Source organism: Trachurus japonicus, chromosome 14, assembly GCF_045865225.1.
Source record: "Trachurus japonicus isolate A0001 chromosome 14, Traja_1.0".
Lineage (NCBI taxonomy): Eukaryota > Metazoa > Chordata > Actinopteri > Carangiformes > Carangidae > Trachurus > Trachurus japonicus.
The window spans coordinates 12685303-12704312 of NC_140920.1; the positions used below are offsets into that span (position 1 = coordinate 12685303).

Sequence of the window (19010 nt, forward strand, 5' to 3'; positions counted from 1 at the left end):
AAATAATAAAACCGCACATGTAATAATCATAGGGGACATGTTGGTCAAGGCTGGAATCCTCACACCTCCTTCAACAGGCATTGTCTGTTTGCCCTTGAGCAAACCACATCACACCAAGGCCGAGAAGGAGAAGAAAGTTGTATGATTGCTGTATAAAAACTACCAGGTGTAAGTGGTGTGTTTAAAAAAACATGTCTCAGTATAAATAAATAAAAAACTGTCTGGTGTTGTATTCAGAGTCATGTGTGTATCCGACTGATGTTGCATAGCTGAAGCCGTGACCTGGTGCAGGTTGGCTTTGAACTCTCTGAATGGCTTTAGCCGCGGAGCAGTGATGAGTGCTGTTTGGCCAGGAAAAGCTGCTTACGGGCAAATGCCCTGCTCTTAAAATCCTTCTTTTAAATTTCATCTGACTCAAATGAACCAGTATTGTTGAATAACTCGTGGAGAGCTGGCTTTGACTGGGTTTCAGTGTAATTGTTTCACGATAATCTTGTACTGGGTGTGAGTGACCCCGGTCATCATACCGTAGTCAGCATGGACTCTTTTGTAACGGCATTTATTATGTCACCTGGGCAGTTTAAATGTAACACTCAATCTTAGGTCATCTGGATTATTTCATATTATCACATGAAATGCTTTACACTGTCTCTAAGCTCTCAGTTGTTACTAATGGGCATGGGCACAGCTCTGTTTAAGCTCTCTATCTCCGACACAAATCACAAATAGACGTGTAACAACATCTAAGCAAGGGTCATCAATCCACACACACATTTTATACACTTACATATATTTACTATAGTTTAAAATGTATAAATGTGGCAGACTGCAAGAAGAAGCATAAAAATGTGTAGCTGGAACATACTGTATATCTACAATAAATACATAGACTTGCCCGAGGCTGGATTTTTACATGCAACTGAAAATGCAGTTCAGTGCTCACCATGCAGCTACCTTGTCATAAATGTAATTGAAGTACCAACTTGTGTATCCGTTTACAGTGCAGCCAAACAAATTCATATTGTAAGTGTGAGTAGGTAGGCAATTCAAATCCAGGGTGGGGATGTTGGAGTAATAACTGCAATATGGTGAAGGCATTTGCAGAATGCATATACCTTGAATAGCTTTTTCAGAGAGAATGCCAAACATGTTATCAAAAATGGGAATGCGAGGGTGTGTGCAAGGCATTAAACACAACAACAACGACTGTCGTGGATTTCCACTTAAATTAAAAACTTTGATACAGAATAATAAATAAATAAATAAAAGTCCTGATTAAACATGTATTCCAAATCCCAAAGAATCCCTCCAACACTGTCTGAAAACCAATAGAAAGAAAATTCAATAAAGAGTGGGACAGTGGCATTTTAAGCTTAAGGCCCAACACCGGGTGGCTGTGCAAGGTGCAGCCAGAAGCTGAGAAGTGAGTGGGATTCAGCAAAAGGCAGGTGGAATAAAGTGACCTGGGGCGAGCGCAGAAGGGGGTGATAATAAGTGAGTGACTCAGAGTGATGGGCTTACCTGGCTATGAATATTTCAGACAGCACTGAGGTGTGTTATTACAGCTCAGTGGGAGCACTCACAACATGTGGCGAGACATGTGCCATCACAAGATAGGACCGAACACAAAAGACACACACACACACAAACAATGCAATTTTTTCCCAGCATCCACAAAGAGCGCATTTCAAATTGCTCATCCGTGTTGAATAGCTGAGTAGCAAAAAAAATGTTTTCATCAACAAACTAACAACAGCGTCTTTGGCTGACATGCTCTCTTGAATCGATACACCGACTGATCAATAAGCAGGGAAAGGTTTACACGCGATCGGAAGCCCAACTCTGCGAGTAAAGACGGTGAAATAAATCCATGTGCAGCTTTTTTTTTTCCTCCTTGAGTTGGAGCAGTCCTACATGCCAAACACGACGATGAAATAAATATTCTGTTTACATGGATTGGCTGCACAGGGGTCTGCTAACTATTCCAGCAAAGCAGCTTCACTCAGCTAGCTAACAATGCAGCGCCTCTGGCCATTTTCATATATTCCCTCCATTATTTCACTCTGCCTCTCCAGCCACCATCTCTCCCAGTGTCTAGAGATGAGGCCTCCATAGAGTAGGCTATGTCGATGGAGAGGCATGTGCTAGTTTACAGTGCCTTTAAAAGTGTAGAGAAATGTACTCTGAGTACATCCAGAATGGTGGGAGTATTTACATCAAATGCCTAGAGCATGCTGCTATGCAGCACATACAGAGAGACCTGATGGGCAACAATGGGAACAGCTAAGTTATAGCACCAAATGGCCAATCACAGTTGCTGATGTGATTCAAAGCGGCAAAGTAAAGACTATTACTCTTGTTAATGTGACATTGGGGTGAAAACTTCCCTTGAGACATTACAGTATTTTAGACATTCATTCCTGATGGTGACTCCCAACACTTTCCAACATGGACACCCGAGACAACGACAAAGCCCCAAGCAGGGAGCAGCAGGTCTTATGCATTAAACATTAGCCCTTAGTTATTCATCAGAAAGGACGCATATTAACCTGTGTGGAACCTGGAGTGCACCATTAATATTCAGCAGATAGCACTGTTTGAACAGGTCCAAAAATAAACAGTGTGACTCGGACGTTTGGGTGTGACTGGTAATTAAGACTTGGGGCCCTGCGGCACAAAATAAACCTTTTACATTCTGGTACTGAATTTGAAGCTGAATTTGAAACTTGTCAATATCACTTTTGAATTTTTACTTGCAACCATCTAGAGTCTGTCTCATCATCAGAGAATCCACTGTGCATGTTTTATTAAGGTATAGTGTATTTAACTATACTATATCATGTAAAGAGTAGCTGATGAAACCAGAAGAAAGTGCTGGTCTGAAACTGAAGTACATTTTTTTAGAGAAATTTTGAAAATGTATCAATTATTGATATTATTATCAGTTATTCATAGTATAAAATAATTTAACATATAAATTGTTTCTCTATTATTCTCTATTTCTGTATTTATCTTATCTGTCAACTGACTTGGTGAAAACATAAATAGTGAGACATGAGACATCTACTCATTTACATTCAAGGTAAATTAAAAGGTGAGGCTCATCACTAAGCGTATTATTAACTGCATATAAGTCTTCAGAAATGTTATGTTTAAATATGCAAATGAGACATTAGATAATTCAATATGCATATATTCCATATAATCCATATGAAATGTCAGAACATAAACCCAAACACGTAATAAATACGGGTTCAAAAGTCTTGTTTGAATTTCTTGACATTATATATATTCGAGTCAAAGGGTTTTGAGAGCTTTCAAATATCTTTTTATCACTCCAAAAATCAGATGCAATGTTGTCAACAGCCACTGAAAAAAATAATTTTCGGCAAGTTTTTAGGAATAACATGTTGTATAAATCAGCCTGTGAATCAGATATGAACAAACCCCTCAGTAAAAAGCCTTGAAAATATAGATAGGAATAAAAAATGGAGGGTTGTAGTGCTGGTGAGGAGATATCTGGCACAGAGTGTGAAAATAAACTTAACGGGGGGAAAAAGAACTGCCTTTAGCTGTAAATTTCCATAGATTTTTATTTGAAACAGCTGCAGACACCATATCTTATACAAAGGAAATGACCATGAATCTGATAACACTGTGCAGGAGAAAGAGCTTAACAATGTTATGACCTGGTGCAGACGACCATTACAATATTGCATTTTTGGGCTGGAAACTTCTGGTAAATTTATGATAATGCATGTGAAAAAAAAGACGTTGCATGAAGCAACATAGCCTGTGCATGAAAAAAAACAATGCTTAGGCCTGCACCTTAACCACCAGTTTCCTCCAGAGGCATGTTCATCTTTTTAGGTATCACCATCATTTGCTACTGGGGCGGATGCAGGTGGCTTGGCGCCAGCAGAATGGTGTTTGTAGAGAGCTGAAGCATGTAGGATGGTGTTCCTAGTCAGTCCAGGGAATTTCTGTGTCCACATTTTAGTATAGACATTTCTGCGGCCAGCTCAGCAACACATAAATCGATGGTACTGGTATAGCAGGAGCAGCCATTTGTGTTCTCATAGATGTTACCAACATATTTATGTGACTCTGGAAAGTCAATATTTTACCCAGCAAATTTAATTATTTGCTGCATTTTAGGGGGAGCAAAATGAAAGTTAGTGAGAATCCTGCCAGTGCAACCGAGCTGAGGAAAAAAAAAAAAAAAAGTTAATGAAGCTCACCTGTGTGGTAGAAATACAATTCTACGGCTGATTCAGTTAGCTTTTGAATTAACATGATGAGCTTTCTATCATGCTGGCAGGCTCAGAGCTCGATGGTTTGAGACCAGGGAGAGATCCTCAGAGGAAGCCCAGCGCCTTTGCTAGCATGAATGGCTCCTGTAAAATAGCCAAGCAGGTGTACAATCAACCTGCGTGGAGTGTTCTCGCAGAGCACATTTTTACACCTGCCAGAATGTAATTTTGGAGGAACAGCAGGATGCCTTCCACTTTATACACAAATCACCCTGGCTTTGTGTTCGGGTAGGTGTGTGTGTGTCCTGTGTGTGTGTGAGAGAGACGGACCTTTCCTATCATGAACAAAGCAAGCAGTCTTCTTGTATGCTCCCAGCTTAGCTTGAAACCACATTGTATTTTTTTTTTGTATGTATGAAATGACCCTGCTTTATGAAATTAAATTCTAATCACATTCACTCAATTTAAATTTGGTTAATGTGGTCATTGCTTATTTGATCCCTCTGCTCACACGCTGAGTAGCAGGATCAAATAAGCAGGTGCATATTTGTACAATCATATCACTACACTGGATTTTATCCAACATGAGCCTCCTCATTGACAATGTTTTGGACTCCAGGGAAAATAGAGGATGGAAAGCTCCTAACTGTCTCAATGCAACCTAAACATGATCATTCTCAACTCAAATAATTGTTTTGTATAAATAGAGACATTTAGACACTAGGCAGAGTCATTACAGATCAACAGGATTGCAAAGTGAGCATTGTTTATACTGTAGTAAAACAAAAACTTGTTTTAACGTTTTACAGTGCAGACTTTGCACTGTATTTCTGCATGTTATTCACTAATGATCAATATGAAATACTAGTTTTCCACAAGCTGTAGCAATCAAGTAAAACATTTCTGAGAAGAGACTCTGAGGTTCATGTATTGCTTTACATGTGAGCATGCTAATATTCACTTAATAGTAACTGAGGATGTTGCAGGTGTTTGGTCATGAACTGGAAGTACTGGACAGGGAAGTACTGATGCCATTAAAAGTCATTCATGCTTTAATTTGATGCATTTAAAGTCAAATATGCAGCATTTCAAGTTCAAAGCATCATAAACCAGCCCTGTATTCAGCTTGAAAAATCCTGGACCCTACAGTTCACACAGTGCACTCAGCAGCTGCAGTGGCAGCTTCTTTCAAACCACACCAGAGTGCAACACAGCCGCAGCCCTGATGACACCATCAGAACTACTGGTTCTTTTTTTGGAAAAGGTCCCAAGAGCCACGGAAGACATTATACAACTGTTTTCACAGGTTGAGTAGTCCTCCCGGTGACAGGTAGCCTGACCTTCAGGTGTAAAATTGGCGGTTTTGCCCTTTAAGCAACCGAGCAGTAATGGTGCCATTAATGCAGATGAAAATCACCACAACGAGGTAATCATCTGGTAATGACATCACTGTGTAGACCAATGTGTCCCTCTAACATCTTCAGGTTTGGGAGTTTTTCCCCTGTCAGAGCCACTGTGATTTATCAGATTTTGGTTGCCCAGGGCAACTAAAATGTCAAACCTTGTAAGGATTATGTCAACAAAAAACAGGAACAGGCGGCTTAATATGAGAGCTAAAATTATAACATATTAGAAAACAATAAGAATGTGTGTATCTAGTGAGCCTAATAAAGACAAAATAGGAAAAGGCTTATTTAATCAGGCAGACAATCAAGTTGTCTCTGTCATGTCAGCAGTGCTGATTGCTTCACAGAGTAAACAAAGCGTGGAGGTGGATTTGTGAAAACAGAAAATGTCAGATGACAAAGCTTTCCTTTGTGATGTCTGTAGCTTGCAGTGGTGGCATTAATGGGTCAGAGTACTGATGAATGATGAATGGACTGAACTCAAATTATTAAAAGACACAGTAATACCTTCAAACTTTAAATGGAATGAGGTACCGCTGTGCGTGTTACTCAGAGAGCAGCACCTCGGCAGTAAGAGCAGCATGTGTTGAATGACTGGGTCCTTCCCTTTGCTGTTGCCAAGGGAGCTGCAGTGGACATACATGAATAATCTGGGAGAGCTGTGAGCAGGACTGCATCCTCCAGCAGTGCCACCAGCTCTGGGCAAAGTTGGAGGTGAGGCTAATGCCACTGAAATGTACTTGAGCAGTGGAGCAAAAGAAGCAGCAGCTCCTCCATCATTTAATTAGAGGCAGCAAACTTCAAGTTTAACACCTTCTGGTGCCGTTTTCTTACTTCTTTTGCTCTCATTTGTCAGCCAGAATGATGTGATAAAAACCTGGTTAAAAATGTTTTGTGATGTGAAATTCCACCTAGGTGTAGTAGCACTTCAATTTCAATTTTTTTTTTTTTTTTCTGTTCACTGGCAGCAATAAGAGTGGGGTTTGGAAACGTTCACAAGTCAAGGATGAAATTGTAATGTTACCTTACATTCTTTTTGATTAGCGGGGGAGGCTTTACACGTGTTTTTCGTTCCTGCCACTGCCTTGCAAGATTTGAAGAGGTTAAAGGAAATGGTCAAATCGGAGAAATACTTGGAGCATTTGAGGTGGACTGTTTTTTAAGCCAAAATAAACTCCAACAACAACAAAAAAATAAATAAATAAATAATATTGCAGGCACAAAGTTGCTGATCCCCAGGGGGAGAGTTGAATGACCTGCCAAATCTAATTTCTCAGTGTGCGTATTTACCAGAGTAGCTATAGCAGGGGAAAATGTATTGTGTCAGCGCCTGGCAGTTCTCTCTGTTATGGAAGTTCAGTGACCCATTACTTAGTGGTGTGGTAGGCACTGTAGTGCACAGCAGCAAGAGTAAGAATCGTAACATTAATTGATGTCATACTGAGAAATTACATATATTGTTATGACCGCTGGCTGATTGGGCACTGAAAGGGCATGCTGCATAGGTGAATTTGTTTTCTAACAGACCTGAACCGCTATGTCACTCCCTGTTCATACATAGCATATAACTGTCTAGCAGTTAGAGATTAATATGTGAATTCATAGTGACACATGGTGAAGGAATCTTAGTTTTGGACACAAACACAGAGAAAAGATATGAAACTCTCTGTAGGTCTGGTTCAATGCTTATGTTCTGTTGTAGTGTCCTTTGAAAATGATTATCTCTTACATCTCTTTATTCCACATAACACTGCACAGCAGTATGAAGGGAGAGAATCCTTGCTGTACTGATGAGTGTGACTCGGTGCAAAGGCTGCAGGACCAAAGCTTGGAGAATCTGATTTCCATCCCACGGACAATGAGGCCCATCATTCAGCATCTGCCATGGAGTACCATGGATCATATTTACACCCAGACAACAAATCGGGACTCCAGGGACGAGCAGCGATTCACAGGAAGCGGAGGTCACTTGACCAAACACAACCCATACAGGCCTGTGGGAAGAGAACAGCAGTTATACATCATGCCCGAGGCCATCCATCACCTAGACCGCTCGATTTTGAGGCAGCCACTTTGAGATTTGCAGCAGCCACCATCCCTTGGGACTACCTGGTGACAGAGTCTCCTATATATAAACTTTATACCTCTAACAAGCAAGACACTTGGTGTACAGGTCAGACATGTCAGCAGATAAACTTGCATCAGACACATTTAACTGGAATAACTCTAGTTGACGTTAATTTATTAGCACGGCCAGACAAAGTCAGGATGGTGTAACCTGCCCTTGAAACTTTTCCATCAAGTTGACACACTAAAAAGTCAGTATTCATTTTCTCTGTGACACACGTGGAAAGATATTGGTGTTGTTTGGTTAAGAGACAACTGTGTCTAAATAGTGACTGTAGCAATGATCCATCGGTGCCGTATGCAGACTGAGCCCAGCACAGCAAACCGTCTTTTTATGGAGCCATCAGGTAGAATCTGCCAGTGGTTACAGAAGTGTAGCCTAGTTCTGCGGTAACTGGAGTATTTTTGGATGAATGGAAATGAACCCGTGAGTGACAGCTATTTCTGATGTTCCAAAAAAATCCCCCCCAAAAAACATGATGCTAGAAATTCAGAAGACATCCTCCTACATACTGACATCAGTCAATCATTTTTTTAATTTCTTATGATATCTCAGCACTGATTTCTAGCTTCCACTTGTGGCAACAATATTTGTGTTGCTGTTTCTCTCAAGTCTTACTGCATTTGTCTGTCTGAATAGTTCCCACAAAACTCCAATAGATGCCACACGATGTGAAATCCTGCATAATGTGGTGCTGATTTATTGAGTGTGAAAGTTAAAAAGCTATTAAAAGCAACTGAAAACAGATGTGAACTGGGATTGCCACCTCGATTTGTTATATATGACCCACATCATCGCCTGGGACAACAGAGCATATACTTCAAAGAGGATGTGAAGTTTCTTGTGTTAATACTTCATAAGAAATGTTTGAAATAGTCTGAATGATCATGTTAATTACTTAGAATTTGATGCCAGGCCTTACACTCCTCTACACATATCTAATTATAGTTTATATACCGGTAAGTTCCTATTCTAAATGTGGTTATCTATTTTTAGAGATATCTCTGATTACACAGCAGTTGTAGAGGGATATGTGACTATGTGTAGATAAGAGTAGATAAATGGTGCATTTCAGTCGTGGATATGTCAGATATATGTTTGTCACTGATGTAATGATGGTGGGTCGAGAAAATGGAAAGGGGCAATCAAGTGTTTCAGCTGTGTTTGGAGCGTGTCACAGTGATGTAGGCCCGCGATACGGCTCCGCCTTTTCCGGCAAATACACTGTACTTTCACCTCCACCACTTACTTATCAGTACATGCTGGCGCTGCCTAAACATAATAAGCACTTTTCTCAACCTCAAAGAAGCACTTACGCTGTATTTTTCATCATGTCAACAGTCGCTTATTTTCATGAGAAAGGCTATGAGCTATTTTCTTCCAACTCCAAGTTATAGAAACAACAAAAGTCCTGCTTCATAAGCAATACTGTAAAACAAACAGTAAATGATTTGATACTTCTGGACAGGGAGACAGTGCAGGGGGGCTGGGTTAACATTTTTAATTGTAGAATCAGATTTTATCCAGTTACTGTCCTTCTCCCACTACTACAACTGTCTTCTTAGCCACTCATAACAGACTTCATTTTGGCCCTAACTCGTGCTTTTCTGTTTGTTTTCCTGTGCTCTTGCCTGGAGCTTCCTCGCCAAGTTCTGGTTTTTCTGAAGCCAAGACTTCACAAAATGTCTTGGGGAACAGTGGAACACAAACGCTGCTGAAGGATCGTGGAAATATTAAGTGAATGTTATTGGAGAAGACAGGCTGCCGTGTGTCTCTGTGGTCCTCTTGTTATTTTGATCATGAGGGCTGTGACACTATAGAGCAGATGCTACAATATAGAACCCAGTGAGTATTTATAGTATGTATAAAGGATACAAGAGTGACAGAGGGGTGGGACGAAGAGGAGAAGACACAATTAGAAATCCATCTGCTGCTTCAGCACCAAGGACAGCACCGTGGATTCGTCCACACACAGCACAGTGAGGCTGCTGATGTTTCAGAGCCATGGTCAGGGTCATAGGTTTATACAGGCACCAACCTCCATCAGATAAAGGATACATGACTCTGATAAACTAGACAAAAATGTTGTGTCCCTGCATTTTTTCTGCTACTAAAGGACTGAGTGGAGGGTGGTGGATTAACAAAGGGGAACTTTTGGTCATTCTACTTATAAGGTGACTGACATTCCTTTTAATCCCCCTCAGATCTCCTCCTATAGCTCTACGGCAGTGCCTCAATATTAAAACTGGTAACTGGTTTTAATGGTGCAACCTACTGTAGGAGGAATGTAATTAATTCTTATCATCTGATCATTTCTAATGTTGAAGATTTGGACTCACATCTTTCATGTCTTTGGGAAACCAGAGTCTCTTCCTCTAAGTAAAGCACACAAAGGAAGCAAGCGCTTACCTTCTCATTGAAATGCTGTATTGTTTAGCCGGGGAAACAGCAGATAGCGAGAGACGACAGCTTTAAATTAGATGTCTCTGTATGTTTGGCCCCCGCAGGAAGAAGTGAATAAAAAAGGCATGTGCCCTTGTATTATATGAGGCCTGTTGCAGGTGGACAGGCAGTATAGATTAATTTTCACCACCAGAATAAGACTGTGTGCAGCACGTACCATACAGTAGCTTGGGTGGCAGCCTGGGAAAGAGAAAAGAGCAGAGAAAACACTGAAGCACTTCTGACTGCATGCCCTTCAATGAGCACTGCCAGAGATGAAGGTGAGGAAATTATACATAAATGGATTCACCTGAACTTCCAGTGATGCAGCCCATTTTTATACTCGCAAAGGTCTCTGGAAGAAAATAGGCCCTCCATGCTGATATAACATTTCTTAACAGCATCACCTCCATTACTGATACTGAATAATTCAGTGCCTATTAGTCTAACATTTGCCTGGACATAAAGTCTCCTAGCAACATTGCTAGACTTTGTGATATAAGTCACATGGAAATTGCTATATACAGTACAGTGCGTTTCCAAAATAGAGCCTGCATCTATCAGTACTCAGGTTAAATCATTTTTTCTTTCTTTTTTAGAATATTTATTATCTTTATGAATTCATATCACCACCATTTGGATATTATTTCCTCCATAGATTGTATTCCAAATCATTAAGTTATTGTAGGGTCACTCTGTTGTAATGACTTGTGGCAAGAAAGAATGATTACCTTCAGGGTGAGAGGTAGATGGAGAAATATCCAGCCAATTCCTTTTTTATTTTATCTGGCCATAAATAGCATTCTATGATGATCTTGCTAAGAAATAATTAATTACGAGTGAATGCAACCAAACAGCGAGAGCAGATACAGATACACTATCACCAGAGAACAATGAAGAAGCAGCAAAAAATAATGATGTGTGTGCATACCATATAAAAATCCACTAATGATGACTCAAACCATCCAGGGCACAGCACATTTTGATACTGGCTTGCTTTGCCCACAGGTTGGGGGCGAGAGATTGTAAATGTCAGTGGCTTGTCAGTCACTCAGTCCCACATGAGCAGTGAGGTGGACCCTGCTAAAAGGAAAGACCGAGCGACAGGAGAGACATTAGTATCCTGTCTGACTCGCTCAGTGTCCGACTGTCAATCTCTGGATATGTTTGAGGCACCACTTTACCACTTTGTGCATTTTCAAATTTCTATTCAGCACCTGATCATCTCTATTCAATACCTCACTGTTGGATGTTGATTGGTTCTCCGTCATGAATAACAGTTTAAGGTCTTCCAATTGGCTATGGCTTTAAATTGCTTTCCCCCAATTCCAGCAGGGTTAAGTTGAAATGGAAGAAGAAATGATGTATTAGATTCAGGGATCAGATGTGAGGGGGAAAAATATCTTTCCGCCAATCACTATAAAATGAAAACGTAAAACTTCACATCAGACATCCAGATATACAGATATAAAGCTATTTGTTGTTGGGTGCATTTAAAAACAAAGACATAGCTGCACTACTGCATGTTTGATCCAGAAAAACATCCAGCTTTTCACTTTTCCACTCTTTGATGGGGTTCATTTCTGAAAATAGATCATTTCTTTGATATCATCGCCTTTATATAATGATTCTGAGACTTCTCTCTTCACTAAATAAAAATATCCAAAACATTTTTTATTTATTCTTTTTCCATAGAACTTTGTAAGTACAAAATATTTAAAGGTCCCATATTTTACTCTTTTCCAGTATTCTGGAGTTCTGTTAACAAGTTGGTGAGCCAATCAGAAGAGAAGCTGGGCAGGTGGACATGGATAGGGTGGCGACTGCATTGATGTGACATCACAAAGTTAGAGAAATCCTGGCAGCGTCTTCACAAACTGAAGCTTTGATACTTTTACAGTATTGATACAGTACCTAGACCTGCTTTATTTTGACAAAACACATCTCAATCTATGGGGCTTTTACTGACCTTTTCTCCAACTTAGAAACACCTCAGCCAAACAAAGTTGTTATATTATACAGAAAGGTTATACTGTGTGGGTAAAGATGTCTCCACCACATGACAGCAGTGATATGAATATGGCCTACGGCAGCCATCCAAATCTGGTACTATAGATTCCAGCAGAGCATTTTTATGCTGCACATGCCAAGACTCAATGACACAGGTTCAGAGCCAAAAATGCCACTAGGCTTTTGTATTAGTTTAAATAAGCCCCAGTTTGGAGGGGAATATGTTCCTCCAGGCACTGATGCAGTGCAGTACCCAGGGGTTTATATAAAGTGACTCCAAACACACCAATGAGTTCCATCTGCTGAGTGAGTTATGCTTATGAAATTCTGCAATTAGATGCATAGTTAATTCCTGCTATTAATCAGTTTTTAGGCCTTGTGCTGTATATATGAGTTTGGTGGTAAAGATCACCAAGCTGTGCTGGCACCAAGTCGAGAAGATTTTTATCTCTCAGTGCAATGACTCGTGGAGTTACAGGGCTGAAGTGTCTGGTAAAGTCACTACGATGTATGTTTTCATACTTTATTTTCAAACTTTACCCATTTACTTTATTATATTAAAGACCTGCAGCATCCTAAAGCATGAATTACTTTCAAGGGTTCAATCAAAAATGTATTTCTTCATTGAATGTGATGTGAATGTGTGAGCCAGAGAGAACGTCTGAAATAATTAGTAACAGCCACTCGATGTATCTTTGGGACAGAGACAAGCTCATGTAGAAATCTGAAGACTGTGAAGTGGAACTGGACAGCTTGGCAGCAGCTCACAGGAAGCAACATGGCCTCCTGGTTGGAAGTGGGATCTGGAGATTCAAGGGTCATTAGGAATGGGTCTTAATGCATGAGTGTAGCTGCAGAGAAAAATACATAGATAAGAGGGCTTTAGTAACTTATCACTACATGGATCAGTGTAAGAAGGAAGCACAACTACAGCTGTAGCCTCCTACACAACACAAGCCTCCTCTCAGCACCCCCCACCTATGTCAACCCTCCCCATCTGTTTGGGCACTAATTGATATGGACAATAAAGTTTGCACTTCCACAATAGTGAGGAGCTAATGAGAAGAGACATCCAAGAGATGCAAAATACTGTTGCAATAGCACTGCTCTGTCATGGGCCATTTGGCCTTGAAAATAAAGCCTTTTAGGTTTTGCAGCAGAAATCCAACACACACACGCGCGCAAACATTTCCTCTCCCCCCGACTGTTCTCCACCACTGAGCGGCTAAAAAACACAGAGGGGGGGTTCAGAAATTCTTACAGGTGCAGGAGTGTCATTCCCAAATCTGAGTGTCATCTCGACTACAATCCATAAATGTCAGCACATGCAGAGCAGTTACAACTTATCATCAATCATATGTACAAAGCATACAGTGTGTATACAGTATATCGTTGAGGAGGACAAACATACCACCAGACCCATCATTCAATATGAAATCCTGGTTTTGGAGATTTTTCAGTGTGTTCTACCTTGAGAGAATAAGACCAAAGCATATTGTGACTTTGTGTAAGATATATTTTAAGTTAAGGTTACATGATATGATGTTAGAGCTGATCATAGAAGCTGTGATCTTGAAACAAGGGTTTTAAACCTAAAAACATAATAGCAAGGGGAAGCCAAAGCCATCATAGATGAAATCACATCACGGTGAGGAAGTGAGTGCTCTGGGTGTTTCTGAAACAGGTAAATGATCTTTCCAACACTTACCCACTGAGAGAGGCCACGAGGAAGGGCCATTTACACCCCTTGCAAATCCCTTAGATGTCGTGGATTGCTGTAGAGTGCTTCCTTAAGTCTTCATTTTCCCCCTCACCCTCACCCTCCCACACACACACACACACACACACACACACACACACACCAGCAACAGGGGCAGAAACTCTCCTTTGGCAGGGACACTCAGCACTGAACAGCTCTGAGCACAGCAGGAGGCTTTGGCCACCTGCATACTGTGGAGGGAAGATAGAGAGACAAATCCAACATTGAAATTGGTGATAGACACTACAGTTCCTTTTTCCACTCCAAGGATTTTTTAGAAATTTGTTTTCAAGCTTTACTCTGTGCTTAGGTATGAGGAGTGGCATGAAAAAAAAAAAAAAAATCAAAGATGTGTCGTTTGCTGCGGGTACCAAAACTGATTCTCTTTAACGGTAGGTCCCAGACAGGAAAAAGAAAAATGCTTTTTAATGTTCCCCAGGCCCTGAAAAGACCTATGCAAAATGTAAACAATGTTTGAGCCTACCTTTGAGCCTTGTTACAAGGGCCCACTACTGTGCAGTGTTCATTAGAGTGGAAATGATATGTGCAAACAATGAGGCACCCAAGCAGCTCACTCTGCTGCGTCTTTTCATCTTAGAATTGCAAATGAATGTTGCCTCCTCACCTGGTCTCTGCAGGCAGTGTCCCAGTGCCTCCAATCAGTGCTTTATTGACAGCAGGCATCCAGCAGAAAACCAGGAGTGCTAATAGCTGAGGATGATGCCTGATAAACACATTCTCCCCTCTAACAGTACCCCCACATATTTTACTGCCTGGCGGGTGGCCTCCAACCAAGGTCAGAATGTGGAGCTGCTTGGCGAAAAGAGCTGCTTATAGAAAAAAAAAAAAAAAAACTGGCACACAGGTTTTATGTAAGAGTCAGTTCTGACTCAGTTTGGCTACTCTCCATCTGCTTTGAAATTTCAAAAAGGTGCATCTTTGTCCTTACTGGCACCGAATAATCTTGGAGGAGACATGCGCTTTCCATGAATATGTTGAGGAAAAATACACAGTTTCATTCTGATGAAATAGAAAGGGAAATGAGAAAGTGACATGCTCAGTATTCTAAGCAATAAGCAAATGGGCTGCATTGTTAAGCTTGTGGGCATTCCACATTATTGTGTAGAGCAGCCCTGTCCACAGAAGCACAGCATTATACTTTCAGTGCAGCAAAATATCTGTGGCCAAACCATTCCGTCTAAATAACAGGGAGGGTGGCATCGTAAACACAGACTTGCTTGGCTTTGTCGAGCTAATGACTTCCTGCTCCAGTGGCTTGTGAAACAGTGTTAGAGCCAAAATAAGTAAAATCGGGAGCAGAATTTAATCTGTCACTCAATGGAAAGCCTTTAAGCAGAAACATACAGCCACCCAGAGGGTGCACGCAAGTGAAGTGAAATTACAGCAAAAGCTCCCTGGCAGAGAAAAGTATACCAAAACAGGGTGTGTGTAGGTTTGAGGATTACAGATTGGTTGGATAAATAGGGGATTCTTAAAAGCAAAACAAACTGAGAGTGAGTGTCAACCAAGGTGGTAATCTAAAACCATCAATCCCTTTGAATCAAGGTAAGCTGCACCTATGTAGAATAGAGATTGATGTGGGGAGGAAGACTGCGCTTGCTCTGGGTTTTTTGATCTTCCTGAATTTGCCCCGAGCTTGGTTCTGAACCGTGTAGCTGAGCAGCAGTTTATATTAACAACCAAGTATTGCAAGGTAGTGTGAGCAATGTTCAGTCAGCCTTTCCAACTCCTCAGAATTAATGATTTCTATGAATTGTTTGTTTCCTCTGTAATCTCCTGGGAGAAGTGGATGGGAATGACGAGAAGCTACTCTGGGCTAGATGAGCTAAAATTAATCAAAAACATCAATGACTTGTTTTTGCTAAAACTGTCTTGCCTCTCTTCTAACCCCCAATTTCTCTGGCAGTTTTCTGAATATGAAACAAAACTGCATCCAAATCATCACACCTCTGTGCAATTACAGCAAGCCAACATCAATTCTGTAAACAAACAGTGGAATTTATTCACTAAAAAAAACCCCTCCAAAATCACTCATGTTACAAATGATGATCTTTCAATAATGAAAATAGACAAGCCTTTTAAAAGATATGATGAAGTGTACAAACTTTTGTCTAATGCAGCAACTCGAATTTAGAGGCAATGAGACTTACAATATATTTTTCTTCATTAAACAACTATATTCTGAATCACTGACATCAAAGTTTTGTGTGTCCCACATTAATATTCATGTCTGAAGCAAAGAAAAAAAAGAGAGAAAATAAGACATGAAATGCAGATTAGCCTCTTCTGAGAAGATATGCAAATAGCAAGTCAGACTTTTGGAGCGCACCACATGCACATATACTGTATATGCTTCCTTATTCAAATCAACCTAGACATAATTACCATTCTGTAAGGCTAAATATAGAAAATAACCACGTATTTCATTCATGTGTCTGGACAGCAACATGCTGAACACCTGGCTGTCTGAAATTAAATAAAGGTTTTCCATTACAATAGCAGAGTGACTTTAATTTAAGCTGTTTTCTTTTTGGCAGTTTTTGATGAGGTAATAGAGAGTACACGGGTGGTTAAGTAAATAATAAACCAGAAGCTTCCTGTTTGTAATTCCCCAGCAGGGTGAATATATAAAAAAACTCATTCTGCATAAAGTTAAGTTTCCAGTTTCTTTATTTTCAAATTTTGGCACCTTGAAATAGAACGAGCATGATGCCCTGGAAATGATGTAATTATTTCACAGATTGAACCAGTATGGACAGCATTTTCTTCAATTCAAGACAGTCTGTACTGGACCTGGACACCTGTAACAAAATCTGCAGCTCGATCATAAAAACTGACTTTAGTATACTCTATAGCCAATCTGAGAATATTACGATATGATGTTTGAAGGACCCTTAATTTCCCATTATACACTAAAAAAAAAAATCCAGTGTTTGTGCATTAAAAAAAGACACCATACATCTCTGCATCTCTGCATATCCAAGGTTTAAAAAGCTCTACAGAAAGCCTCTTCATAATGGCAAAGAAATGCATTCCCTTTGAACTTTCAGAAATATGAAAGTGGACAAAAGCATGACTGAGCCTCAGAAGAGCCAAAGCACATCCCATCATGCATTCCAGTTACAGATAAGAATAAAATAAGGATATGACATAAAACTTATACTTTTCTTACTAACTTTAGAAAATCGTATTTCACTCAAACATCATGTTCACGAATAGGCTTTGATTCCACATAGAACATTAGATATCTATCCATACTATATATACACACTCTTAAATCAGATTTAGCTTTAAATAATTTCTCAGCATTTCAAAGGGGGAGGGGGTCTGTCATCTTAAAACATTATCATGATAAAAATGAATTATCTCTCATGTCACCAATCATGACCTCGCATCACTTTTGCTCAAATGATGGATATCTGAGCTTGGAACAAAATCACGTTTTAACTTACAGTGGGATAATTAATTGAAAATGGGTTAATTCCTCCCACCACGCTAGTCCACATTAATGGGGAAGAGATAAGAACAGTCTTAATAGTTGGTCAGACCTTCTTGGAGAAGTCCAGCCTGAGCGGGCTTATCTAAATCCTCTTGGCAGAGCTATCGGAGTAGTCAGGGGAGAATGCAGAGGAGTGCTTCAATTTGCCTGAAAAGCAGCTCTTATAAATAAAGCAGCAGCAGCTATTAGGGTCCTCTGATACTGCGCAACTTTACTGTTCAGTATAGACCGACTTATTCAGTATGTTCTGTTTAAATAAGAAAGAAAAAGAAAAAGCACACTTAAGCCATGGGAGCAAAATCACTCCACGGTGTGAATGGCTGCTCTACGATAAGTGAAGTTAAGATGGAAATGGCCGGGCTAAGCGATTCAAAAACAGTGTTCATTGTGTGACTCCTCTCTGTTCTTCGTGGCTGGGAAGTGGTGGTGAAAACTGGGGGGAAAGGATTGTGTCTCTTTTGTGTGTTTGATGTCACTGGAAGCACAAGGTTGTCTGCCGTCGGGTTACGATGTGCTCTCTGCCAATAAGCCTTCGCTGTCGCTCGGCATCGGCGGCTGCCTGCTGGAGTCACTGTCCACCTCCTTGTCTTCATCAGATCTGCCAGCACTCAGGTGTCTCCGGTACACAGGAGGGCTGTGAGGGTCAAAACACATACAGACAAACCATTAGATACTAAGTTGTTGTGTATGGCATGGGCACAAGCAGTTCAGGCAGTAGAATTACATTCTGCCCCAGGCAGCAAATAACATATCCCCTAAAACATGCACAACATACTGCATGTGTGTGTCGTGATTCATTTTTTAATTTGTACATAAGGAAATCACAAATATTATTAGTCCATGATGCCAGATGAAACAGTGTTTCCAGGATAAATCCATATATTCGTAAGTGTACGCGGTTAATAAAGTAAATGTCAGGTCAGATAGTGCAAGAGATTAACTCAGCACTGATAAGGTCAATAACCTATAGTGTGGCTGTGAAGAATACTGTGCTCTGTAGTTAAAGCTGCAGCCTTTGCTGCCATCAGCACTGCTCTTTATGACATACCCTGAAGTCAGCAAGCTAAAAAAACAAACAAAAAAACCCCTGTCCTTTAGCACCCATGTATAGCAATAGGAACTGTCTGCATGTGGCACACAGCAATCTACAACCTGACACCTGTGTATTGTGAAGTATTAGATATTCGAAGGAGGCTGAAGCACTCTGCGTTCTAGCCTTGTCACACAAACGGCTGCGTCTCTTCTTTTTTGGAAGGCTGTGACAGCTCTGATTTGCTGTCACAAGATAGAAAAGAAAGTTTGTCCAGACAAAACTGACACCTGTCTGTCAGTATGAGATGAACTCATACAATCAACTGTACAGTAAGTAAGAAAAATGTGCAATTTATATAAACACAGGCAAACAAAGTGCATCCCAGCCGGGTCCATCATTTTTTTTGTGTGTCCACTGTGAAAACTCCTATAGTTGTCTGTGCTTCCTCTGGCAAAACCG

The 19010-nt window shown here is 40.4% G+C and overlaps 1 protein-coding gene across 19 annotated transcripts in view; it reads right to left on the reverse strand.

Moving 5' to 3' along the window:
• Positions 1 to 15996: 15996 nt before the first annotated feature.
• The window catches only part of LOC146974357 (unconventional myosin-XVIIIa-like), a 61291-nt gene continuing 58277 nt past the window's right edge, over positions 15997 to 19010 (reverse strand). For 18 of the 19 annotated variants that reach the window (XM_085797587.1, XM_085797588.1, XM_085797584.1 and 15 more), the window contains one exon: positions 15997 to 18152. In XM_085797587.1, the coding sequence (XP_085653713.1) occupies positions 18023 to 18152 (130 nt within the window). In that variant the 3' untranslated portion in view covers positions 15997 to 18022. The remainder of the gene's footprint in view (positions 18153 to 19010) is intronic. The other variant, XM_085797570.1, reaches the window with a different exon arrangement.